The sequence below is a fragment of the Pundamilia nyererei genome, unplaced genomic scaffold, assembly GCF_000239375.1.
Source record: "Pundamilia nyererei isolate P.nyererei 1_Seehausen unplaced genomic scaffold, PunNye1.0 scaffold00101, whole genome shotgun sequence".
In the NCBI taxonomy this organism is placed as follows: domain Eukaryota; kingdom Metazoa; phylum Chordata; class Actinopteri; order Cichliformes; family Cichlidae; genus Pundamilia; species Pundamilia nyererei.
Genome location: NW_005187502.1, coordinates 528,260 through 555,837, shown reverse-complemented (window position 1 = coordinate 555,837; position 27,578 = coordinate 528,260). Strand labels below are relative to the sequence as shown.

Here is a 27,578-nt window from a genome sequence, read left to right as displayed (position 1 = left end):
ATTGCATGAACTCTTCCAGTCCTGTAGAAGTCTACAGGAAAATGGGTTTCTGGACTTGACCTCTGTAAAGGCCTTGCTGATTAGTTTGTGGCCTCAGTAGCTTATTTCAGGCCATAATGAATAAATAATTAAGTCTCTTTGGTAAATACTGGTCACACTATATTTCAACATGCAACATTATCTGTGGAATGCAGATTTACTAACTTAATAACAAGTCAGAAGCCAATGGGCAAGTAGTTTCCCTCATCTGGTTTTGTGAAACCAAGCTAATGATGGTGAAATAATCAATTTTGAAGCTTCAAAGCAGGACTTGGATGACACCACAGTAGCTAGGTCCATGTTTTTTGTACCGCCTGGCTGGTAGCATGGCTTCCTCCTCCAGTCCAAAGACATGGATGTTAGGTTAAGTAGTGACTCTAATTTGGCGATCTCCAGTAGACAAAGTTTTGTATCTAGAAAACAGCACTCTACTGAACGTAGGGTTACATACAGCTTGCAGAAAACTGACTTGACAGTAAGAACAGAAACGTTCTATAAATTCAAGTATTAGTTCATTCCAAAGGTAAATTAGCAAGCAAAAATGTTAATAAAATCCTTAAAATTGCCATGTGTAGTGGGACATTCATGTTCTTGCTCATCTTCTACAAACAAAATAAACATTGTTTGCTAGCATATTACAATTGCTAGCATGTTATACTACGATAATCAATGATAAATCAGTATAAGTGCTTTTTAAAATGTGCTTCACCAGAGTATTCTTGTGCAATTTAAATATGAGTCAGGTTTTAAATTTAATAAGGCTTCTAAACTTGAATGACTTTTTTTTTTAAAGATCGAGAGTAAAGCCAGAAAAAAGTAATAAATCCCTCAATTTCATAGCTCTACACACTACATGTTACATTATAATAAGAATATGGTGTTTTTCAGGTTGTATGTTTGTAAAAAATCAAACTTCTCAAAACATTTATCAGCTGTCACACTTTCAGAGGTTAATTTCTCGACTGTGTGCTCCAACACAGCTCTGTAACTGCAATCATGGCCATAAGTTGTTGACAAAACAGTGGATCACACCCAAGAAGGGCGGGCATGGTCTACATGTCGAAACACCACAAACTGCATATTTGGCCTTTGCAACAACTTGCTCTTAGCTGAATCCAGCTTGAGGCAGGAATTGTCATCTCACGGAGACGTTTGATTAGAAAAACAAGATAGACATTCTTCAGATGGCTACTGTACCCAAAACAAAAGGAAATACCAAAATCCCAAAACTGTGAATGTAATAAATCCACAGATTTACTTTCTGCCCTTAAAAGTACGCTTTGAATGTTTTTATGGATAAGCATGGTTCTCCGCACCAAAGCTGTTAATGAGCTGCTAATTGAGACCACTTGACTTACTTGACCCTGCGGTCAGCTTTACGTTCGGTTCATCCCACCAGCCAGGGCAGGGTGAGCCACTCATTCAGTCAAGTAAATCACATCAACAACCAATCACTGCCCTGAACATCTGAAACTAGAGTCGACTGGAAACATTTTAACAGCCTGGTTGCTCCGTTTGTTTCTTCTTTCCTCTAAGCAGACGTCTTTACCCAAACTGACCTCCAAAATCCGTTTTATATTCACATTTTTCAAACTGTTCCATTGTGCCCGTCTACAGAGCTGTTTCCTTGGCTGCTCCCACTGAAGTTTAAGTGAACCAAAGAGATTATTTCTGCCTTCAGAGCAGCTCTGCCTCTAAGAAATGATTGTATAACTATAAGTGGAATCTTTAAAAGCTGCGAGAGCTTGATTTAGGAGCATCTCTTGACTCTGAAGCGGAGGCACGGCAGCCTATATGGAAACGTCATGCGTGTGTTTTAGAAGGGGGGAAAGAAGGAACCTCCGTGTCAAGACGTGCAAAGAGTAAACAATGGGAAGCTGTCAAAGCAGCCTTTAAGACTACTCTGTGAAAGCTGAAAGGATTTTTCCATCTGAGCAGGACTGGCAAACATAATATCTGGCCTTTCTGCCTAAAATACATTTAATTCAACAGCTTGTCACCTTGCTCAAGTTTTCCATTTAAAAATAGCCCAAACAGAGGTTAAGCAGTCCATCCTCCGACCAGAACGGCAGCTGAATGATGTGTTAATCTTTTCTGTTATATACCGGGCCCCTGCACGACATCAGAACTGCGTGATGGTGTTTTGACGTTTCTGGAAAAGCTTGATTTGATTTTGTTGAACTCTACCAACATTCCTGCATTGACTTGCCTGACAAAACAGAGTAAAAGACAGAATATTTTCACGTACTGAACAAAAAAAAAAAAGAAAAGAGAAGAGAAGACAAAGAAAAAAAACATGAAGTAAAGGGTAAAGGAAATAACTTGGTTAATGAAAGAGGACGTCAGAGGATGGCTTTGCTAAAACCACAAGCTACAGGAGGGTTCTGGTTAACAAAAGACCGCTACTAATTCCACATGTTCTACTGTGTTTCAGCCGTCTGCCACGAAGCTCATTCCTTTGACTCCCCAACATCGCCGTTTAGCTACCAGTTAGATCAGCAGAATTACAACATGAAAGGAGCTTAATGGTAAGCTTTCAAAGAGCAGCCCTATTATCTTCTGGTGACTAATCTGCGATAACAAATGGAAGTGTGTCAGGTGAATATGGAACTAGACGAAGAGAGGAGCGGCAGGACACGCAGGAGCGAGACAGAAAACATGTGATGCAATAGAACGACTGATTAAAGATCGCAAAGATCAAATTATGGCATCTAATCACGCGTAAGCTATTGTCAGGGCATCATTAAGTACTGGATAAAATGCTCCATTTATGGAAGGGCAGAGAGAGGGAGAGAGACCGAGAGAGCAGGATCATGAATGTTGGTTGGTCAGAGTGCATTCAGGACCTCGTGGCGCAACGGTAGCGCGTCTGACTCCAGATCAGAAGGTTGCGTGTTCAAATCACGTCGGGGTCAGAGTTTTAAGATGCATCCTCTTTAATGTGTGCAAGACCCCTAGTGAGATAGATAAAACAACACCCATGACAAAATGCGAGTTTTTAATCTATTACTTAGAGCAGCTGTTAAACATCACCGACTTACACTATTCTGTCAGTTGACCACATAATCTGTGCCAGGACAGCTAAATATGTTGTAGCACAGGTTCTCTTTGAATAGACACAGAAATATATGAAAACCTCAGAGGTCCAGAACCACCAGATGTCCTCACTGTAGGGGTCAAAGGGTCCAGGGTTTTCTTTTGAGTCATGCAGTGGGATGGTTCTAGTTTCCTGCTTCTAACAGTTCAGGCTAATGTTTAACTGGATTATCTAAACTAGCAGGCTAAGATAACAAACAGTAACTCCCCACCATCATAAGCTAGCAGGGCCGTACCTAACAGTGAGAGCAGACTGGGCTCAAGTTTTAGGCTATTGTGCACACGCCGTCTGCTCTACCGGATGGAACAGTGGCACCGTGCGAGAGTAAGAATTGATTTCATATTGTGTAAGTTGTTGGTTGTTCTTCTATAGCGCTTCTCTACTCTACTTGAGCACTTAAAGGACTTTATACAACATGCCTCATTCACTCACTCAGACAAGCATTTTGTTTTTCACCTAAAAACGTTCTATGTGACAATCATGGGAGCAACCAGGGATCGCACCACCAACCTTCCAGACGACCTGCCCCACCTGCTGACCTACAGCCAAGTATTTAGATCAACATTTAGATGCTTTCTGGGTTTGGGTTCCTTCTTCAGATGGGTTGGGGGGGGGGGGGGGGGGGGGGGGGCTGTAGTCCCATTGTGTTATATTCAACCTCCATTTTTTTTCTCTGTGCTTTTAAAGCATTCTTCTGTTTGCTAGCAATTTTTTAAGATGCAGTGCATTTGAATACTCAGGCCACCGTACAAGACAGTGTTAAATAACTCAAGTAACATGTACAAATGTTATATTTAAATCCTACTTAAACAAAAACAGAACATTTTTATTAAAATGAAAGTGCCCAATATGCACAATTTCACAGTCACATGCATGATTTTATTAAGCTCACTAAACCATCAGTTACCGGTCAGTTGTTTTTATTGTGCAGTGTGTCACCTTCATGATGGAGATGAAGCCAGCTTTTCAATTAACAAAATAAACTGGGTTAATCTTTGTTTTTGTATCAGATTATATCTCTGTTTGAGATCTCATATTAATACTTTCACTGTGCAAAAAAGGTATTTATTTAGACAAGCCTCTGCAGGAGTTACACACAAAACAAAAAGAGGAAAGTGTGCGATTTAGCGTGTTTTTCACTGATGTCTGACCCTGTGGGCAAGAGTCTTGTCGTTTTTCTTCTCTTTGCTCTTTTTTCCTTTTCCTTTTGATCATCCATTTTTCTTGCCAGTTTGCATTAATGTTATCAGTAGAGATAAAGATGAATTCATTGGCTGCCTAGCTGAGAGTGGTATATAGGCTCATATGTGCATCTGTGCTGCTCACACGGCAGCGACTGGTTCGACTCCGATGCCTGGATTCTGGCCGCGGTGTCAACTTATTTGTTTTTTTCTGGTTAAGCTGACTCCTCGTGGCAGCCCAGAAACAACACTCGGGCCACTGTGCATGTCATTTTCCTCCTGTTGGGCAATTTTATTTTTAGCTCCGGCTACGGGAAGGAAAGCTAGTTGGTGTTTAATATTTTGGCTCAGTCACACTGATGTAAATCTGAACAGAGGTGAGAAAAACTCCCAATAAACCAAAAAGAATTCATGTTGTTTAGCTCCAAGGACAATGAATAAACATAGCAAAACATAGCAAAAAAACCTGTAAAACTACAACAGAAGCTGACCTTCACATTGAATGAGCTAACACAGGATATATGAAGCTGGAAAAGAAGTCATCCAATGGCTTGGCGTGGCTTGAAAACATAGCCCGCTTTCATTGCTGCGTTACGCAGTTATTGCCAGGAATTCCACTCAGCTTTGTCTGAAACACATAAGCTAATGGCTTTAAATTCAGCTTTCCCGGTTACAAATGTTTTGCTCTCTGTTGGCTTTGCATGCATGCACTCCACCCCCTTACCATGTGCATAACATATCAGCACCTGTGTGTACACCTGAGAGGCGTTCTCCTCAGCAGGAAAGCCCTAATGTCTTCTTATCTTGACCCTGAACAGAGGCATTGTTTGGGTTAGATAAAACGTCCCGGAGTGTGGTGTCATTGTCCTTGATGCCGTCCACACAAGCAGGGAAACTTGCCAGACAGTCATTGAATCACTAGTCTCAAATTCTGCTTAAAATCTAACCATATCCAAAGCTGCATGTGTAGAATACAGTGCTGGTCTTTGCATGGCACAGGGAACGTTTGTGTTGTGCTATGTTGGCTGTGTTACACTGTAAAAAAAAAAAATCCTAAAAAAAAACAGTAATATTCCAGCAGCTGGGGCGCCAAAACAATACCAGAAAATACCAGAAAATAACTTTCTCATAAGAATATTTTCAGTAATGACAATACAGTTTGTTGCCCTAATTTTACATGGGATTTTGCCCTTTTCAAGTGCTTTTAAACATTAAATTAGGAACATTTTAATGTGATTAAACAATGAAATTACCTATAAACAAGGTCAATGAATGCGGCAATATTAATAATAATACTTAAATGTACAGAAATATACAGTTAACAGTTGGTTTAAATAATAATGGATTGCATTTATATAGCGCTTTTCGAGACCCTCAAAGCGCTTTAAAATTCCACTATTCATTCACTCTCACAAGGCAAGCTACAGTTGTAGCCACAGCTGCCCTAGGACAGAGGCGAAGCTGCCATATTGCACCATCGGCTCCTCTGACCATCACCAGTAGGCGGTAGGTGAAGTGTCTTGCCCAAGGACACAACAACCGAGACTGTCCGAGTCGGGGCTCGAACCGGCAACCTTCTGATTACAAGGCGAACTGCCAACTCTTGAGCCACGATCGCCCTTCCTGCACTTTCTGGACAACTGGGCAAACCAACATTTGGATTGTGACTGTTTTACTCAAAGACTAGTAGCTAATAGTGGCTGTCAAGACTGAGTATGGAAGCAGGGACAGTCCTCAGTCAGCTGGAAAATGACACTGTGTTGACCAGCTTGAGAGAGAGAAAGAGACAAAAGAGAAACTGGGATCTAAGAAAAGATGAAAAACAAAAAGGAAACTCAAGAAAAGCCAGAAGAGAAAACAAAAAAAAGAGGATGAAAGGTTAGTGAGGCCACACTTTTTTTAGTGTGCTACTCTGTTCCCTGCTGTGGTAGAATTCAAGCGCTGCCTCCTGACCACAGTTGAACCATAGAACTTCTTGTACTCAGTTACAAGCCATCACATTGCATCCCATCATCCTGGCCGGCCTTCTCCACTCAACTCACGAGATGAAGCCCCCCCCCCCAGCAAGTTTCAACTAACTTCCATAATCCTATTCACAGACTGCAGCTTCTCTCTATTACGTAATCACTGAATGAAGTGAGCTAACAGGCACTGACAACCCTTTCAAAGACACTTCCCACTTTCCCGCTGTGGCTTCTTCCTGCACAGCTGCCCCAGCGCAGGGTAATATTAGCCCCTTACCTGAGAGCAGATGAGGATTATAAAGCTATGCAGAACTTTTACTAACAGCAAACAATTCCCAGAAGAGCCAGGTGAAGCTGATGTAGCAAACAAGATGTAGCTTTAACATTTGCTTGACAGACTCTGATAAACAAATGTGTCTTCTTACAACTACGATGACTGCTCTCACTGTCAAATATAAAGCCAGGAGCCCCGCGATAGACTGCCGACCTGTCTAGGGCGTGCCCGCCTCTCCCCCTATGACAGCTGCTCACGTAAAAGCCCGTGTAAGCAAAATGTCAAGCAGAATGTGTGACCTTTCACCACCGTTTTCTTCTGGCTGAGCTTTCAGAACTTTGTTGAAAACAGATGATTTAACCTTGCCAAATTCTAGTGTTGTTCTCACAAAGCCTGTATTTTAGAGCAGCTCAAAGCATGGGGAGAACAGAGTCAGCACAAGAACCTGAATATTTCTTCCCTATCACGGCATGGGAAGGACTGTTATTTTGCATCCACATGGTAATCAAGACAGTCAGCAGCTCACAACAATTCTCTGAACAATGCAAGATCACTGATTTGAGTGCAAGTATGAGTTCCAGGGTTTCTACAGTAGATTCATACACAGTGTTATTATATGATGATACCATCTTATGCTGCAGATATAATGTATATTAAAGCTAAAAGCATAATATGAAAATCTGCAATGTTGTTTTGCCTGTAAGGACATTCCTACTTCTTCTTCTTCATCTTCTTCTTTGGTGTATTTAAACAATTTGGCTATGCTGCAACATGCCTCAAGTCTGCATTTGCGTAATTTGGGGAAAAATAAAGAGTCATTATGAGCTTATGAGGCTCTACAACACATTTAGGGCAGGCATTACAGACAAGTAGGATTAAATAATTCAGTTCTTCAAAGATTTAGAGCCACAACCTGTGGATCCAGTAGTCATTTATTTAAATGTATGATGCTGCAGCAGATACGGGTGAAACCAGAGTACAAGGGGAAGCACTGAGCGCTGGACCTCTCCGTCACATCCATGCAGGGTTTTGTGTTCCAGTGGATAGGCCGCAAAATAAAACCCTCATATTGCTCCTGCTTAGCTGACTAAAAATTTGGTGAATACACCAATATTACTAATACTAAAAATAACAGCTTGAAAAGAGAAAAGCGGAAGGAGAAGCCCAAAATACCATTTAGCATTAACCCTTCAAGGCTGTGCATAATGTAGACCAGATTGACTCTAAAGTTAATGGTGCTTGAGTGGGAGTCTGCTCTTTCAGGTCCCACTGAGCCTGTGACAAAGCCTTCAAGAGTCTCTGGAGAAGATCAGGTATGCCAGTACAGCATGTGATGTTGTCTGACTGTCTGCCTGACTGAGCTTGGCGACTTTAATATAGCTAATGGCGAACCTCAAACACATAAATGTAAGAGCAAAGATGAAAAGAGCACAGCATTACCAGGGCAAGTTAAGCACTGCTTGCAAAAAAAGCCATTAGAATTGAAAATGGTTCACGTATAAAAGAGTTAAATAAGGACATTACGGTCAGGCAGAAGGTAAGTGGAGTCAGAGCAACTTTAAAATATAGACTCATCGGATGGCAGCTGCCATAACTGACTGATCCACTGTGAACAACAAGATTAAATGGCAAAAAGTGCATAATTGTTTCCAAGGGTGAGAACCAAATGAATAAGTCGCAGCAGTGAAAGTGACCTGTGGTTGAGATTCTACTCTGCTGCAGACACAGACAGCTGTGGACACGAAGTCATTCATGTTAGAGTTCTTTCAAGTCAAGTCCGCCTGAAGGGCACATGCATAACTGGTGCATTGTAGAGCCTCCATGATGAGAGTGTGCTGTAAACCAATAAATCTGCAGCCAAGCAGAGCCTCACGCTCACCATCTGATCAATCAGAACCAAGTGGACCCCAGCGTAAGAGTCGAATATGAATCTATAGCACACCATTAAGAAATCACACCAGAATGCCAAAACTTTTGGATCTTCTTTGAGTATGTGAAAGCATGGAAGAGTTTATGACAGTGAACACCTCAAACTGTTACTAGGCGTCATTTATTAGGCAATCAAGATTTTCTTTATAGGCCCAAGTGTTGCTGGGTTTTTGACCTTTTCAGGCTTCCTCCTCTCCTCCATGTGTCCTGGAAGTAGGTGAAGTTGTCCGAGGAACCTCTACCCTGCTTTAGATCCTTTTTATGAGCCATCAGATTAAACACCTGCCATACTTTGTCGATATGTTTCCGTGAGAGCAGGCATTTGGCGTCTGAAACATCAGGTTCTCGGCTCTCCCTGTTAAAGCTCAATCAAATTATCAAAAAGCTCAATTTGTCAAAAATGTATTTTATGCATAATAAACTAAGATTTTATGACTCGGATAAAAATGACATTATAATGTCGGCATGCCAAGAAACCTTAAGGGTAGCTACTAAAAACAAACAAGCCAAACAAACTTATGGTTCAAGGGTTGGGCATTCATGCATTGCTTTCAGCTGCTCTATGTGTCATTATGCCTTCCTGTAGTCCAAAGGTCTTCTGGCGCATGGCACAGTAGTTTTTGTTGAGCCGAAGCCAAGTGATCTCCACAGGGAATGCACACTTCTACGTTTACAGCACAGCTGCATGGATCAATGGAGCAGTCGCCTCCATTCTGCTGAACCATGGAAAACCATCAAGCACTGGTAAACAGAGGAGTGAACGTATGTGTGTGTGTGTGTATGTATGTACGATTGCTGATGTGTGTCTAAGAAGGAAGTGATCTTCATGTGAGTAAATGTTGACCCATATCATCCTACAGCGGGAAGAATCTGCTGCTAAATTCTAGCAGCGAGGTTGAAAGTGTTTTATCTGTCACCAAGAAGGTGATCGGAGAGGCTGTAAACGAAGCACTGCGTGTCTGGGATTGTGCTGATTGTTCTATCCATGCCACCACTGTAAGCCTGGCTAAATCTTGGCTGTAATGTCTTCTCTCCAAGAACAGAAAACAGGAACACTGGAAGAAGAGGGAAAAAACAGCATGGTTTTGCCAAGGTATTCCATCCTGCTCCAGTGTTAACGTGACTCCAATTGTAATAGCACCCACTGGCAAAGAGGAGAAAGTGCTGTCACTGCTAGCCATGGCAACAGTACCAAACTCTAATTCATTCATTAGTCATTTAATGGGCTTTAAAGCTCGGCCCACAAAAACCCACAAAAGGGAAAAGCAATCAGTGTGCTCATTCCTGTTTGGCACAGGGGCTTCACACGGCCATGTGTTCCATCATTCAACACATGAAGGCTTTTCTTTAAACATGTAGTTGGACGAGCTCTCATAAAGCCAACAAGCTCTGCTCTTTATGTTGTATTATGAAGACATTATAGTAGATTAAGGATGATCCTATATTGTCTAGACTCTTACATTACAGTGAAGCAGCCTAATTGTGATATAAGAGTGTGTGTGTGTGTGTGTGTGTGTGTGTGTGTGTGTGTGTGTGTGTGTGTGTGTGTGTTCTTACACCAGGCTGCACACATGCATTTGACAGTTACCCTCCTTCACTGCTGGCTGATCCGGTTTGAACTCCGTACACTTTTGCACACTTTTCTGCCTCTACTGCACAAACCTGAACACTTTCAGTGTCCCAACTTTTTGGTGGAGACTAAAAAGCAGATGCACACAAGCGACACACCTTTGATAACAATGAAAAGCCCCCCCCCCCCTCCCCCCTCGTTTGCGCACCCCTGGACTCCCATACCCCATGCGTCGGGGGCCCCTGGGGTTCTCCGCTGTCTCTTTCCCTCTTTCCCGAAAAAAGCGCCATGTTGAGGCTTCAGTGTGGACTCGGCACGCTGCTCCGCGGAGCGTTTACAGAAATCACCCCGGGGCTGAGGTGTGTGTTGCCGGGGACTTACCTTTGCGATCGCCTTTTTGTACCTCATGGCCGCTTGTTCGATAAGACTCTGGACTTTTACATTCCCATCTCCACACGGAACGACCACCCGGGTCCTCCCGAAGCACACCGTCACTTTCATTTCTTTCCTTTTTTTTCCTCCGCCGCGTTAATTCCAAAGAGGAAAAAGCCGCGTCAAAGCGACAATAACCATCCCCGGCGCTGCGTGGGAGCAGAAAACACCGAAACCCCCAGCCTGTCGACCCAAGCGGATTCGTCTTTGTGCCCTGCGTCCTCGAAGGAGAAGAGAGAAGCCCAGCATAAGATCCAGCGGCAGGGCTGGGTGGCGTCCTCCCTGTGCGGTGTTGACTCACTTACAGAAAGTTCCCAGCAGAAAAAGCCTCCCCAGCGAGAGCGCACAACTGGACAGCTGACAACCGACACTGCGTGTGCGCCCACATGTCAGAGCAGGCACGAAGAATGTTCCCAGCGCGGGCTGATCCATCTCAGTTCACTTTACATTTCCCTGCGTTCTTATCATATAATACATAAATTTGAAAAACTAAATAAAAACTTGCGCTGGCAGGTGGTTATCAGCAGAGAGTGGTGAGGACTGATAGGGTAATGGAACATTTTATCCAACAAAACCCGCATTTTTTCTGACCTATGATCACAGTGGCGAGTGATCAGTATAACTAAAATATAACTTAAAGGGGTAACCCCCCTCCCCCCATGTGATTAGTAGTTATAATGCTGTGGTCTTTGAAACGATGGGGGGCAGGGCTGGATTAAGTCACTAGAGGGTAACAGGGTAAAAAATGACCTGTGGGCTCCATACAAACTCTGAAGGGGGGCGGCGGGGGTCTGGAAGCCTTGGGTAGTTTTCCAGGCAAGTTTGTGTTGTTTAAGGCATGAGCCAAGGTTTATTTTGGATTCACTTTTCATGCTAGAAATATTTAAGTACAGATGTTCTGACTATCCTACAGGCCATTCCTGTGGGTAATATCGAACTGAGATCCACGAGTGTGGGAGTCACCGCAAGCCAATGGCCTCCTGTGGGCTCAAGCTTGGAGGGCAGGCATATTGGAGTAAGCAGTGCTCGTGCATCACCGCGCTTCGATCTGATGAATGTGGTGATGGATGCTGAATTTCATTTTTAATAAATAATGCAAAATGAAAGGCAGAATGCTACCAGACAGAGTTGCATAGAACAAAGTCTCATTTGTATTTGACTATGCTGATTGCAAAGAATATATTAATGTAATAAATTATTGACCTGCAGTGCAGGATGAGAAAAATCAGCCCAAGGCTGGATAGAAAGTATGACCCAATTCACTGATAATAGCTGCAACCTTTCTGCAGAGATCCTCTCTATCCCTGCAGCTCCTACTCTTTCTGGTCCAATGTGGTCCAAATGAGTGCACACGATGAACACGGCTGCACGAGATGCATCTGCCCCCACCTCCTTTGTCCTAACACTGTATGATTCTGTGATTGGTGCAAGATCTAAAGTGAACTTCAGGGTTTGAAACCTGCTTTGATATGTTACTATAATAGTGTTTGTCCTTTGATGTCACACCACACATGTCTAACGCCACTGCTGCATGCATTTTTTTTTTTATATTCATCAATCCAGGGTTAGACATGTTGACATGCACTATCCATGCAATACCAATCCATTAACTGTTTCTGTTCTGACTTTTTGGAGCAATGGAAACTTGTCTGACACCAGAACAGAAGCAATAACAGCTTCAGCTTCCAGTGAAGTTCATACACACTGCAAAACAGATGCAAAAAAAACTTAAAGCGAACATACTTTGACAAGCTGGGCTCTGCCATGCGCTTCCGTTTTAACAAATGCTACAAATACTCCATCTAGTGGTGTAGAGTGGTGTACAAAAAAAAATTCAAGTACATAAAACTGGGACCAGTTTGATGAAGCAAACTGAGTTCTTTATTCAAGTGTGCATTGATAAGACTCAGATTTGTGAGTTCAGTGGTGCTAGCAAGCTAGCAACAAAAATTGGAACTCACTTAACAGCATGGATACAAAATCGCAAAGTAATTGTGCCTGCAGCCCCACATTGTTGTTGTTTAATCAATACGGCTTAATATCAACTGCATTTCTTTACATATGAAAGAAGATCAAGTTGTGCCCATAATATCCACTGTGACTGTCTGCATGAGAGATTGCTGCAGGGAACATCAGTGAGCATGTCAGTTCTCTGCCCCCATTAATCAAGCTCATTTGCTTACCTCAACTGCCATAGTAAGATAAGTTCAGAGGCTGGTTTGCAGTTTGTCCACTGCACATCAGGAATGCAGGAGGAAGGGGGGCAGGACACTCAGGAAAACCCAGCGCTGTCCCTGGGTTTCATATTCCTTGCTGATAATCATCACACAGAAGCAGCTGTTCCCAGCTGCCTAACTGAAAACATGATTATATACAACAATTCAGAAAGAAATGTAACACAAGCATATGTATGGAGGGTAGCAGGGTTCATAAATATGTTTCTAGCACTAAAAATAGTGTGATTAACATGATTCATGCTGCTGCTTCAATGCTCTGTGGTGCAGCAAACGTTTGGAAGACAGTGAAGTCTAGTCATACTCAAAATCTACAGTCTGATGAATCCTGAGTCCATTTATCCCAAATACACAAACCACCACCACCACACACTTCCATTGGTTGCTGAACCTAGGATAATCCACATTCTTCACTCACACATTTTCAGACTTGCCTTCTACAAAGGGGGCATCGTAAATAAAGCAGGCACAAGGCGTGCTCTGACATGGTCACAGGAGCAGAGGTCATACCTGAGTCCTGACATATTCGCTCACCACCACAAGATGACATCAAACAGGCTCGCTCATGCATGTGGAATTTACTACATCCTTCCTCCACACTCACCAAAACATTCTAATATGACATGTATTCTCTATTAATAGCATCGCTGTTATTGCTAAACTTGTAGAGTGGAGTAAAAGCTCAGAGGGGGAAATCACTCATCCCTGGATCTCACATGAACATTCATTTTAAATGTTCGATGTGAGAACAGAGAAGGCAACTTTTTACTTTTACACCCTACAGTTTAACACAAACATCTTTACTTTCTACTCCTTACATTTTCAAAACAGGCTCCTTACTTAAGGTTTAAAGCAAGGGATCTTTTTTATTTCCCAGACAATAGGAGCCTAAATGAAGGAAACCATGATACATATAAGACTGTGGACAAGCACATCAAGTTCACCAGGGAGGATATGAAAAGTGGCAGGTTCGCCTTGTTAGAGGGTAAGATTTCCATCAGCATTTAAAAGTCGCTGTGTATCGTAAACCATCGCATCCAGATCTGTATTTAAGGTCTGACTCTCATCATCCACTGGAGCACAAACGGGGTGTCGTCAGGTGCTACAACACAGAGTGAACACCATCCCCACAGGTACAGTGGCCAGGGAAGCAGAGGAACATCATATCAAGAAGAAGGCTGTGAGTAAATGTGGTTATCCCAGCTAGACATTTGTCAAAGCTGGTTTGATAACATACTCATGGCCATTGATCAGTGGTTGTTGATAAATGGTCATGACAATTTGCATATCAATGATCAAGAAACCGAACTCACATCCCATTTTCATCAGTGGTGCTAGTTTCAGTCATTATGCAAATGTACTGTTTATAAGTTAGGGGAAAGCTTGGACGATTGAGCATGCATCAATCCTATTGGTGTAACCATAAGTAGGGCTTATCAAACTCAAAGGGCTCACAGAGGCAAGACATATAGTAAATAACGCAATGTTCAAGGTTTAAAGTGGGCCAGAATTTTCCAGAATGGCATTTTTGTTGCAGATATCCGTAAGTTGCAGTCGCAGTATTTCACCATCAAGCTACTGCTGCAGAAGAGGAGCGAGTATAACGGGAGTAACGTTTTTTTAAGTGGCAGTTAATTTTAAATGAAACATTTCTATCAGCTTAACAAACATCAGCAACCACGCAAACTACAGTGGCAAGTCTGTTGCACAGTGTGTCTGCTAGCTAAAGGTCCAGCTGCTGTTTTGGAAAGAAGTTCACTCAGAGATGAAGAAAAAGTAAAAGACGTACGAAAGACAGGACAGGAGAAGAAAAAGAGAGGTTATATTTAAAGGTAGGGATGCTCAGTGACATCAACTGGAAAGCTAAACTTGCATGTAAGTTATATGATGGGAAGTTTTTCATATTGTGAAACATTCTTCAAAACAAACTAAGGTGCTGAAAGGTTGCATCATTCAATTCCACCCTTTTACTAACTGTATACAGTCTAGTACAAAGGGAGCATAAACAGTATACTGTCAGTGTAGCGGATCGAAATCAATGAAGTTAGCTTGTGAATGGTCCACTTACATCTTGTTGAATTCAGTTGTGTAAACCCATAAACAGCAGTAAACCTCAGAGTAGCAGCACAGGTCAGCTGATCACAGCCTGTACACAAAGAAAATCTGCTGTGATTCTTTTTCTCACGCTGAGCCACTACAACAGATCTTAGGGTTCCCCTGCCTGCCAAATCCCACTTTAACCCCTGACTGTAATATGTTTCTGCTTAGGTGTGGGTGTGTGTATTTATGTATTTTTACCCAAGTATCTGTACTTCTACTTAAGTAAAGAATGTCTGTACTTAAAGTGCAGTGTAAAGCCTGAAGAACAGTGTTGTTCAAATCCCCTCAGGAACTTTTGGGTTATATGGGCATCTACTCAATGAAACTATGCAGTTAAATTTTCCTCTATACAGTTTTAAAGTTATTAGACATTGACCTTTTGCCTCACTTGCATGTTGATGCAACTCTAATTAAAAACTAGCTGCTGTTTTGATATTTATATCACACTCAATGTTGTCTAACATCACCTAATACAAGTCCTGTTAATGTTCAGAGTGTGTTGCATGCCGAGGCATGTGTTATTTCTCCAGTAGTGGGGCTAATTACACTTTCCTTTAGTTCATTAGTAGCTCAGGGCTACACTGAAACCCCATCTATGACTAATGCAGCAAAACATTTAAACAAATTAACCTCAGACTAACCATGCACGGCCCTCTTGTCCTTTGTAAGATGCAACACATATAAATAACATTTTTGCATGTTTTTTTCTTACAAAATTTGCCTTTCAGATTCACAGTGAAATGCATTCTTTAACCTGCAGCTCTGCGTGTTTCTGAAAGCTGAAATAGCCCCATCTGCAGGCTCTTAGAAATATTACATCTTTCCCCGTCAAGCCTTGTTTGGATTAAGCCTCGAGCCTTTAATTGCTGTGTTTGTGGGGTGGGCCTACGAACACTGAGAATGGTGTTAGCGTGCTAAGTGTGATTTCATGGATTATAAATGCTGCCTTTCGCTGTGTTACACTTGCGGATTTTTTATTTTTTGTTTATGGGATTTTCCAGAGCCTGTCAGAGCACATTGTAACTTGATCTCTGAAATCAAATGTGTTTATTTGCACATGTTGCGCTGATCATTCAAAAGGGCCTAGTTTCTGAATGGAACATTTAAACAAGACCTACAAGTCAAACAAAAAGATGGAGGTAGCGAGTGGGAATGTTTTTTTTTGCTTTGTAGGTAAAACACACCATTTTTTTCTTCAAAGATTTAGCGCTCTCTCATGAATAACAGTGTCAAGGGAGACAATGCTTCGGCACCGAAGGACCTGCTCTGAGATAAACACAGTTTATGGTAACAAAGTTAACGTCTGGGGCTGGGTGACTTGTCATATTCATTAAATCTGAATATGTCCCTCATAAGAACTGTTTTGACCCAGTTCTTCATCTTTTTTAAGTGCAGGGTGTTGTGCCAGATTGAGCCCTCCTGCAGAGTAGCCCTGTACAGTAGACTAGCTGCTAAACCAGTCTTCAACAGACTGCTTCTTCACATCAAGAGCTAACAAAAATGCCGCTATTGTTAAAAAAAACTCCGTATTTGTTGTTCTTGACTGTTTTTACCTGAAAAGCACTTTGACCTGTTTATAAACGCCGTGTGCCCATTTACATGTTCACCTCTGTTTGTTGTAAACTGTTTGCCTTGCTTGCTCTTATGCAGACCAACCTCAGAGGGTAGAGAGCCCCGAGATGAAGTTATTGTTAGAAATGTAACGCCGACAAGCCAAACATCGATTTCCCTTTGACTTTCCTTGCTGCTGTTGTAGTTGAATTTTCTTAGCATTTATTCATGACATGTGAGAGTCACGATTTTGAAAAAGTTATGACCCCGACGTGATTTGAACACGCAACCTTCTGATCTGGAGTCAGACGCGCTACCGTTGCGCCACGAGGTCTTCTACACTGTCGCCACTATGAAAAGCCAACTACAAAGTCCTATATGTTCGTGTGGATCATACTAGCATTTTTGTTTAAAATATTATGAAATATAGGCGCAAACACCTGACTTGTGTGAACGCTTCACTCACACGCAGAACACGCGGGGCAGATGAATAACAGGCGCATTACAGGCGCCTCTACGGACACCGCTGCTGCTTTACTGACAAATTCCAATTTCTGTCATTAAAGCCTGCGTCAGCACCATGGACAGCTGTTACCACAGCGACCGCACCTCGCGTGCGGTAGTCGTTAAAAAAATATGGGCGTGATGAACGCGCATGCGCGAGTTACATTTAAACGATTTCGATCAACAAGACCGGTGAATTCTTTTATCAACGTATATTTTTAAGTCATTCATTCATGTGTAAGCACTTGTACCTGTATCTTCAACATAAATTTATGCCCACTTTAAATAAAAACACATCACAAGGAAACGTCGTCCGTACATTTTTTATATTCTGGCATTAATTGAATCAATTGAGGAGATTACGAATGCTATAGATCAGAAACAGTAGCCTATGCAGCTGGAGTATTTCTGGATCTCAAGAAAGCCTTCGACACAATCAATCATGACATATTAATTAATAAACTGGAACGGTACGGGATCAGGGGGGTTGTACTGCAATGGGTGAAAAATTATTTAAGTGACAGGAAACAATTTGTGAAGCTGGGTGTCCATTCCTCATCATGCTTGGACATTGCTTGTGGTGTTCCACAAGGCTCTGTACTGGGTCCAAAATTATTTATTATTTATATATATGATATTTGTAAGGCATCTGATATATTAAAATTAGTATTACTTGCAGATGACACAAATATTTTTTGTTCTGGGGGGAATCTAAAGGAGCTGCTGGATACAATTACTTCAGAAATGTGCAAAATTAAAAAATGGTTTAACAGGAACAAACTATCGCTAAATCTAAGTAAAACTAAAATTATCTTATTTGGGAATTCCCTTAGAAATGCACAAGTGCAGATTCATGTAGATGGTGTGGAAATTGAAAGAGTACTTGAACATAAGTTTCTTGGTGTGATTATAGATGTTAAATTAAACTGGAAGTCTCATATAAATCATATACATAACAAAATTTCAAGAAGTGTCTCAATCTTGAGTAAAGTAAAACACATTCTGGACCACAAATCACTCCACATTCTCTATTGTTCCCTGATTGCACCGTATTTGAATTACTGTGCAGAGGTTTGGGGCAATACTTACAAATGTTCGCTATCATCAATCTTTATATTACAAAAAAGGGCCATAAGGATAATCCATAAAACTGGTTACAGAGATCATACAAATCCACTATTCTTAAAATCTAAAATTCTAAAATTCGCAGATCTGGTTCATTTTCTCACAGCACAAATTATATATAAAGCAATAAATAACCTGCTTCCTGACAATATTCTAAAAATGTTTTCTAAAAGGGAACGGGGATACAATTTGAGGGGGGAATTAAATTTAAAACATCCTCGTATCTGTACAACATTAAAAAGTTTTTGCATCTCTTTGTGTGGAGTGAAGCTGTGGACCAGACTAAGTAAAGATATGAAGCAATGTCCGAGCATGGCGCAGTTTAAAAAGCGGTTTAAGGATATGGTTTTTACAGGGTACAGGGAAAAGGTAGAGATTTGATAGGGTGTTCTTGTCTAATATTTTCATGTGTGTGCGGGTGCACAGGTATCTTGGTATGGGTATATATATATATATTTGTAGGTTGTGTATCCTTGAGGTGTTAATGGGGTTATTGTAAATGTGTATATGTGCGATATAATGTAATTGCAAGGGGGTATTTCTGTAGTCTATTGATACTAGATAGTGGAAAAGGGGTGGGATTAAATAAGCTTATGCTTCTTCCTGCTCCTTTTTGAACATGAACGTTATTTGGAGTTGTGGTTGCTCGTTTTCCTTTTGTTTTGCTTTGTTCATTTGTCTCTTTTAATTCTATTTTGTTGTACTTTTTCAACATGTTCAAAATAAAGATTCAATCAATCAATCAATCAATTCCACAGGTGCGATTAATGAAAAGAATCTATTTCAGGTTCCCAGCATTTTACATGCCAACACGTGGTTTTCTGGGCTATTGTTAATACTGCAAGTGATAACTTGCTTGTGTTCTTTTCTTTTTCCCTTTATTTAGTTAGGAAGTGAAACTCTTGAGATTAAGAATCTCTTTTGCGATTATAAACACAGAAAAGGTCTGTTCCTGTCTGTACAAGCCACCTGTCTCATATGGGAAAGCTCTGTTTCCAGCTCCTATCCTCGTGATCCTATCCTCACTTTTCATCCGATTGCCACCTTTCAACCCTTGTCAGTTCATCATATTAATGTCGAATCACTACTCGCAGCTGCTTGACACACAGATAAGAAACATGGCAGGCTTCCTTTCCAGTGTTTTTGTGATATATTGATGATCTGCATATTTCTGGCAGCTGATCCGAATAGTGTGTTTACAGTGTGTACACAACTACAACAAGAAAACATTACCTGTAATGATTATATCTATCCCCCTCACTGAAATGGAAACACTACACAAACCTTTACATAAACCCATCTGTGTTTTTTATTCATTTATTTGACAAGCAGCAGGATCATGTTTGTCTTTATATTTGAAAGTAGATACAATAATCAGTATAACATTTTATTACAATGTTTTCCTAACTTTAATACATTTAACAAAGAAAAAAATAAACACACAACAACGGCAAATGTGAGAAAAGAAAGCATTTTCTTTTAAAAGTGTCTCCAATTTTTTCTTTTTTCCTTTATTTTCTGTTGTAGTTTATCAGCTCTCCGCTCTCAAACAGCTACAGGCATTCTCTTTGACGCACACGTGCGTGGCACTGGTGATGTTGTAAACAGCTTAAAAATCAGAAAGTGGGCAGGGTTCGGGAGGAGAGCCTTATGAGTGATGATGACGTGACACGATGACTTTTCTTCTTTTCAAAGATGGAGGCACCGGTTTCGCTTTATTTTGCTGCACGGGGATCGGAGCAGACAGTCCAAAACCAAATGAATGAAGGAATCCGTTTCGTGTTTTAAACCTGTTATCAGTCAGTCAGTCAGTCACAGGGGCGGGTGTTTCTGTGGCTCGACTCTTCTGCTTATGCAACGTAGCTGTACTCATCTGCCGAGGTCTGGCTTCGCTCGATGTACTGCTTGTCGATGAGCACCTCGATGCACTTCTTGATCATGCTGATACTGGGGTTGAACCTGGCTTTGGACTGATTAATGACCTGGACACATGAAGTTTCATATGTAAGCAGAAATATAGATGATCTCAAAACAGGTAACCATTTAAAAACTTATGCTCATGCTAAATTTACTCCTCGGGCTTCCAACAGCCCTTCATTGCGAGCATCAATTCATTCAATCCAAGTAAATCCCTCTGACATTGACCTCAAAGACTTGTTGGCACGTACGTTTCTTTCTATCAACCTATTTGAGACAAAAGCTTCTGCTCACCTCCTGGATGAGGGCATTGTGCCGGAGCACCTTGCGGGCTTTCATGATTCTCACTATAGCAGCTTGTAAATACATTTTGCGGTCCTCGTCGACAGCGCTCCTCGTCTGCTCCATCTCCTAAACATGAGACAATTCAGGGGGCACGTTTTTAAATGTCAAACACACATATACACGTATATACACTGCTCAGTTATCTTATAACAAAGCACAGAGACAGATCAAAATCTATTTGCCTGACCTGTGGTGTGTCTTTCTGCATTGACGTTGTGATCTTGAACTTTGTCCTTTTACTAGTGAAACTCATATTTAGTGAAAACGTCGACTCGGTTTCAATCTCCTCCTGTGAGAAGAGGGAAAGGATTCTGAATTTAAAACACTCTTGGTGCTTAATGGAATATTAGCTGAGCTTTGGGATCCACGTGATCCCACATGAAAGCTGACACCTTTTGTGAGTCGTGGTTGAGCATTTTGACGTCCAGCAGGGACTTTATTGTTTTCTGTAGCTCCTTCTCATTCATCTGCGTGCCATCCTGCAGCTCCTTATAGGTCACTGTTTGGCTGTTGTTGAAGGCCAGCAGCACAGCCATCTGGTAGGTGGTCACCATGGCAACGTAGGGCTTGGATAGATAGTTCATCTTTACTTCACCTGTGCGGGAAACAAATTACATTTGCATTTGTCAGTTAGCATGAGTCCAGCTCGCTGCTTGTTACTACCTTCGTTCACCTCCGTGCATGCTTGTCCTGCATGCTCAACTGCTTATCTCACTAGAAGTTTGTTTCGAAGATTTCGCCAAACCATAATCATGCAACTTCTGGCATGAGACACCCATTTGCAGGTCCCATCTTAGTCTGCTCAAACTGATCTCATGGTACCACAAATGATGAAAATAAAGTCTACATGTGTTAAACGGGCTTTTTAACTGCACACTGGACAAAACCGAAACATGTCCTCAGTACAAACACAGGTCCATCGACCTTACAGTGAGCGCAGAACCAGACTTATGGGATTCAACTTTAATCTCAAAATGCTAAGAGGAGCTAAAATTTGATGTGTAAAGTTTAATATGTTCTTCAGAGATTATTACATACCACAAACGTCTCTCAAGTGGAGAGTGATAACTTTAAAATGATTATCCATCGTCTTGACCCAGAATGGGTCATGGTCTGAGAGCATATGGAACCTGTCTGAAGTGAACTCTTGTTGAATAACTGATAAATCTGTTTACTGATGTCTGTATGGGTGTGTTCCTGTGACTATACAGCAATCAGGCATAACATTATGAGCACTAATAGGTGAGGTGAGTAACACTGATTTTCTCTTCATCATAGCACCTGCTAGTGGGTGGGGTATATTAGGAAACAAGTGAACATTTTGTCCTCAGGGTTGATGTTTTACAAGTGGTCCAAGGAATAAACAATAGTGAACCAGAGACAGAATCAAGGGTGGCCAAGGCTCATTGATGCAAGTGGTGAGCCAAGGCTGGTTGTGTGGTCCGATCCAATAGATGAGCTACTGTCGCTCAAATTATCGGTTCAAGAATGGTTTGTGGAGCACAACAACGAGTTTGAGATGTTGGCTTGGCCCAGATCTCAATCCAATCGAGCATTCGCGGGATGTGCTGGACAAACAAGTCAGATTCAATGAGGCCCCACCTCACAACTTACAGGACTTAAAGGATCTGTTGCTAACATCTTGGTGCAGGTACCAAAGCACACCTTCAGGGATCTAGTAGAGTCTATGTCTCGATAGGTTAGAGCTGTTTTTGCATCAAAAAGGGGACTAAGGTGACACAATATTAGGCAGGTGAGCATAATGTTGTGCCTGATGAGCGTACACAGGACGTAACTTTACTTTATATTACCTGTCAAAATATAGGAGCCAATTCACTAAACTCTGGCTTCAAGGATTATTTGTCACCTAATGTACAATCAAATCACTGCTATGTGACAACTGTGGCTTGTTCTGCAAAGGTTAAAGGGATGTTTTCATGTAACAGTGACTCATGTTTGACGGAATCACTTTAATGGATTGAAAAAGAAAGTAAAGTTACAGATTCCGTGCACGATCCTAGTGATGCATGCATCATTTTCACACATGCATGTCCCACTTCCAGGGAAACAAATCTCTGACATACAAACACATATAGTTTGGTCCTTCATAACAGTACTCCCGTTTCTGTTACGCTTCCTGTTTGTGCTGAAAATGGTGCCTTGTTATACTCGCATCTTGCATAATTCTTGTGTATTTGTGTTACCTGTGCAGAGATAGTGCAGCCAGGTCAACTTTCTCCCACTGAAGTGCTGATTATAGAACAACTCAAACTGAAAAGGGAAGGTGAAAACAAGGTTAGTCCAACAATGTGCTCCTTTGATCAGCATCACTCTTTGAGTATTATGCAGCGCCCCTCACCATCTGCACGCTCTTCTCTAGTTCTTGAGGGATGGCAAATGTGGAGGAGGGGACGTGTGTGAGAGGCCAGGCTCCAGCCTGCCAAGCAAGAGCATACACCACAACATTACAGATTAAAATGTGGGGCACAGGCTAAAGTTTCATTGTGAAGCATTTGTGTTTACTGACCTGTAATACATAGATCTGGAAGCTGATTCCCAGGTCCACCACTGTCTCCTGTGTCTTGATGAAATTGTTGAACTTGTTGTTGAGGTCAGCACTCACGCTCATGTCTGTGTACATTCTGTGGAGTTTGCTGGTGAACTCATAGCCACAAGCTTGCTGCAGGGTAAGAAGTAGTATGAGCAGAGGTGCAGTAAAGAAGGTAAATGAGAAGCAAAACAGAGAACCTTAGGTGTCTCATACATCACAAGTCTAGCTGTGGATTTACCTTAAGTTTGTTGATCATGGCTTCTTCTGAATCCATTGACAACGATAAACCATGTATTAACCGCTTTGCTAGCATTCTAGCGTAAAACTGTAGAAAACAAAAAAAAAAAGAGACAAACAATGTATATTTTGGGACAATTGAAGATATTAAAATGAACACCACTATTTTCAGCTCAAAACCAAACTTCAGGGCTGAGTTGTTATGTCAAAATGGGACAACAGTTTTTTTTTCTCCTTTTCTAATACGCCTTCTTGTTACCTTTTGAAAAATGTCCTTGTCATCTATGTACTTGAACACTGTGATGAAGCTGGTCAGCTTGTCCTCCACTTCATTTTCTGTCATTCCTTTAGCAGACTTTTTCAGTAGATTGTCACAGTATTTCGCCAGCTGGACAGAAACACAAGGAGGGACATGACCTGGTCAAGGCATGGGGTACAGCACTGCGTGATGCTCTGTGTGTGTGTGTGTCTGTGTGCGTACTCACGAGTTCAGGGGCTTTGCAGATGGACTTGGGCTCCCTGAAGTTAACCACAGACGTCAAAGCCTGAGAAAGAGACATCAAATAAACACTGGCTGTCAAATGACTTGAATTGTGAGAGAAATGAAAATAAACACACACTTGTATATTCAATAAGACCGTGAGGAGTTTGATACCTTATCGAGGGCACTCATGAAGTGCTGATCTCCATTTAGAACTGTGTTAATGAGCTGAACAAATTTACTGTGAACTTCTAGCACTGACTCCACAAACAGGGTTGGCATCTAGGGAGGGGTAGCAGGAGAAAGACAAAGCAGTATAAGTAACAGACATTTTTAACGATAGAGAAAAAACAAACAAAAAATGCTAAAAACAGCTAAAAATGTAAACGTAATTAAATTATTTGAGGGAAAAAGTGGGATCATGTATGTCAACTTATCAAATTATCATCATTTGCAATAATATTGATACCAACAGTGCCATCTTAGCCTCTTCCAGCACAACTTCACACAGCACTGCTACAGTCAGGCACAGATCCTCCGCTCACTAACAGCTAAAGTAGTTAAAATTCAAAAAACACTGATCGACAGTTCCAGAGGTCTGTAAAGCTCCTGTTTCGACAACACTGAATTAGTTAACAGTTAGTTAAATAGTCAGCACAAATGTTAACTTGGCCAGCTCACATGTTAAAATTAGCCATTTAACTATTACTAATTACTTGACAGTCACGTTAGCCACTTGTTATCATTAACGTAGAAACAAATAGACCACAGTTAGATACAAGATAAATAATTATTGCAGGTTGAAGGGGTCAAAGATTGAATATTGAGCTGTGACAGAAAGGATTATAGACACATGAAGAACCAGGCGGGTTGCTGGCTGTGCAGAGCAGCGGGGCAACTGTAGCTGAACTGAGCAGAGAGCCCAGAGTGTGGAGAACTAATCCGAGCAAATAAAGAGAGAAACCGGAGCAGGGCAGCCAAATCGGATGGTTTCAGTGCTAAAGAGCAGAGCTGAGGATGTAACGAGCTGTGGACTGAGGTGGAGCAGTGTGAACAGAGAACTTACAGTCAGATACTGACAAGATGACAAACTTGAACTTTTCTACTTTCACACTAATTTATTAAAATGTGTTTCTTATGTTTTTGTAGCCAGCTTTAAAATTCTTCGTTGTTTTATCATAACAAAGATCACACTTTATTCAAAGCTCACTTTTACAGAATGTTCAAACTGCTACTGGTATGGAGTTTGAAATCCTAGTATTGTAAAACACTTATGCCATCGTACATATTAGTGACAATCTGGTTACTAACAAGTCAGATATACAATTTAACTGAACTTTAAGGCGACGAGCTTACTGTACTTTAAACCAAAGCATTTTTAAGCATGCAGTTTCTCATTGGAATGTCTTAGCTAATTACAGCGCTTCAGCTTTCATTTGCATAACACCCTTAACCTCAGCATGTGTAGTTTTCAGTTTGAGGGTTTTAGTTTTGTTTATATACTTGATTCTTTACCTCATAAATAATGCAACAGTCCTTCGTGATCTGGTAATTTGCCATTGGTTAAGGTAGCACAATTCCTAAAGAAACATCTAAAGGTACATCCACAGAGGAAGAGATGGTTGACCACTACCAGGTATTCCAGACTAGTTTTCCTCTGATGCACTTTCCAATTTTTTTTATATGTCAATCAACTCCCTCTTTGCTGTCATTGGCAATTGCTTAGGTGTGTTGTATGTACAAGTAGAGACAGGCATACGAATGTAGACAGGTGTAATACTAACATTTTCCTGAGAGAGGTTACTGGTTCCTCGGATACCCTCATTGTGGATATGGACTTGCAACTCCTGGATCATATGCGGCAACCCATTAGACACGGCCCGTAACAGGGTGTACATGTTGGCCATGTCTGGACAAAATGACACAACGTTTCACATTACACAGATTTTCACATTAGAAGTGCGTACTTTGTGAGAGTGTATATAATTAATTTGGTGATAAACACTGTCTTCGAGCCATAAAACAAAACAAACAAAAAAACCACAAGCGGACGAACCATCTTTCTTCTCCTGCCGAATGATGTTCTGACACTCCCCGTGTAGGAACTGCAGATGATCTGCCACCATCCTCTGCTGGCATTCATGGATGACTTTGGCGTAGGAGCTGGGGTGCAGGTACTTCCGACATCTCACTTCTTCATCTTTCAACCGTGCTAACACCTGCCACAAAAGAAAGATGTGATTAAAAGGGCAGGTAGCTTGGTTTCAAATCAAATACAGAAGAAATCATTTGTAGGTCCATGATTATCAGCACTTTAAAAAAGGAGATGGGTTTTATACCTGTACACCGTTATATTTTACAGGAAAAAATAAATATACACCTATACACTTAATGGCAAAACAAACATCTTAATCTGAAACACTCCTTAAAAGACGTTATAAAGCTCTTTCAGGAAACACGTAGCCGATAACAAAGAAGGACAAACAACACTTTTTCCTACACATAGTTGTAAACTGGGTCAGATAAGGAAGCACAAGGACACTATAGTACTATAGAGTCTGCTGCTGCTCTTTCGCAGTCATATCATATATTGATCTATCAAATGGGAATGCTTGACCTTGATGATGACCCTGTTTACAGGCTCAAGGGACAAACGTACAGCATAAATGTGATTACTGCAGTGACTAAGTGACAGAGAAATGGTGTCATGGTAGCAGACATGGCCCAGGAAATCCTGTTATCAGCTTTAGCGATTTAATGATATAGCTAATATTCACATTAAAACTCTTATGTCACCAGACTGACAGGAACTGATGAGTTGATATGAATAACCTGTGGATGGTGGTGCACACACATACACGCAATCATTCACAGAAAGATGAAGTGATAGTCATTCGAAATCCAAGAGTGACTAAAACCAAACCAACTGAGCTTCATTTTGACTTCTTAAACACAAGAAAGCTCAACAATATCAAGACGTTTAAAGCGATGCTCAACTACAGGAGCTTGTTCGCTCATGTTCATCCTGGAACACATCCAGCGTTCACATACTTTTACTATCTCTTGTCCATCTTAGCTTACCTTCTCCATATACTGTGAACAGTTGGATTCCTGCAGTAGATTGGAGGCTTCCTGTTTGTAATACTCTCCTGTTTTGGTCAGAAATGGCCCTTCAAAGATTTCCTGATAAAACTGCAGCATAGGAAGAGAACGTGGCATGCACAGGAGTTATCGTTTAATATGTATACACTGGTCTATGTAAAAGGCTGCTTTGTACTCCATGAAACACAAAACTAGTGGTATTCATGGCTGTGAAAGTTGGCTACATTGTTCGTATGGCGCAGAAAATATGAATCCTAAAAAAACCCCCACAAAAACAAACAAACAAAAAAATCCCAAAACAAAACTGTAGGAATTGGATGGCTGAGCTGTTATTTGTTGCCTCACCTTTAGTGGAAACTTCTTCTTGTACTGTTCAACATGAACAAAGGAGTTGATGACCCCATGGATTACTTTCTGGTTGGGATTCTCACCGCAACGATCACTGTCAGAGAAGGGGAAGGTTTTTTGAAATGTTTAACTAAATTGCCTTGAGCTAAAATTAGCAGATCTCATTTTTTCCCTTAGCATATGGTAAATAGTTCATAAAGATCATGGATCCAGACTAAGGATGCCAATCCAGTACTTGAGTTTTTTTCTTTTCTTAGTGAGGTAGAGTTGCTCATTTCAGTTTAGTTTATACTATTATTGAAATGTTTAGTGTCCATGTTAGTTTTAGTCATCTGTTTAATCGTTAAAACATGGAGGGTATTTTTAAGGGGAAAGACTTATGAAACACGGAACAAGTATTACAACACTAACAAAACTATGTGAAAGCAACTGACTCATGCAGCCGTGGCCAGAAGTTTACCTACACTCACCATGAGCATGAATGTCATGGCAATTTGGGGCTTTTAATGATTTCTTCGAAGAGTTCATTTTCCAGGATGGAATGACTGTACATCTTTAATGACTTTCAAAACTAAGAGTTGCACAAGTTTGGATTAA

The 27,578-nt window shown here is 41.2% G+C and overlaps 2 protein-coding genes and 2 non-coding genes across 5 annotated transcripts in view; 1 reads left to right on the top strand and 3 right to left on the bottom strand.

The window, feature by feature from the left end:
• The window catches only part of LOC102205917 (partitioning defective 3 homolog), a 346,721-nt gene extending 335,846 nt beyond the window's left edge, over positions 1–10,875 (bottom strand). The window contains exon 1 of the mRNA XM_005740561.1: positions 10,436–10,875. Within this exon, the coding sequence (XP_005740618.1) occupies positions 10,436–10,555 (120 nt within the window). The 5' untranslated portion in view covers positions 10,556–10,875. The remainder of the gene's footprint in view (positions 1–10,435) is intronic.
• trnaw-cca (transfer RNA tryptophan (anticodon CCA)) lies at positions 2,883–2,954 on the top strand. Its single transcript has one exon. It is a non-coding gene; the product is annotated as a tRNA-Trp (tRNA).
• A 5,758-nt stretch (positions 10,876–16,633) lies between the features above and the next one.
• On the bottom strand, positions 16,634–16,705 carry trnaw-cca (transfer RNA tryptophan (anticodon CCA)). The gene has a single exon. It is a non-coding gene; the product is annotated as a tRNA-Trp (tRNA).
• A 2,770-nt stretch (positions 16,706–19,475) lies between these two features.
• Positions 19,476–27,578, bottom strand: part of cul2 (cullin 2) — a 14,298-nt gene continuing 6,195 nt past the window's right edge. For both annotated transcript variants that reach the window (XM_005740560.1, XM_005740559.1), the window contains exons 7-21: positions 26,979–27,075; positions 26,613–26,723; positions 25,588–25,750; positions 25,316–25,440; positions 23,706–23,813; positions 23,536–23,595; positions 23,310–23,438; positions 23,052–23,138; positions 22,790–22,942; positions 22,622–22,699; positions 22,467–22,533; positions 20,655–20,857; positions 20,450–20,551; positions 20,212–20,328; positions 19,476–19,982 (exon numbers count right to left, since the gene is read on the bottom strand). In XM_005740560.1, coding sequence (XP_005740617.1) covers positions 19,851–19,982; positions 20,212–20,328; positions 20,450–20,551; positions 20,655–20,857; positions 22,467–22,533; positions 22,622–22,699; positions 22,790–22,942; positions 23,052–23,138; positions 23,310–23,438; positions 23,536–23,595; positions 23,706–23,813; positions 25,316–25,440; positions 25,588–25,750; positions 26,613–26,723; positions 26,979–27,075 — 1,732 coding nt within the window. In that variant the 3' untranslated portion in view covers positions 19,476–19,850. The remainder of the gene's footprint in view (positions 19,983–20,211; positions 20,329–20,449; positions 20,552–20,654; positions 20,858–22,466; positions 22,534–22,621; positions 22,700–22,789; positions 22,943–23,051; positions 23,139–23,309; positions 23,439–23,535; positions 23,596–23,705; positions 23,814–25,315; positions 25,441–25,587; positions 25,751–26,612; positions 26,724–26,978; positions 27,076–27,578) is intronic.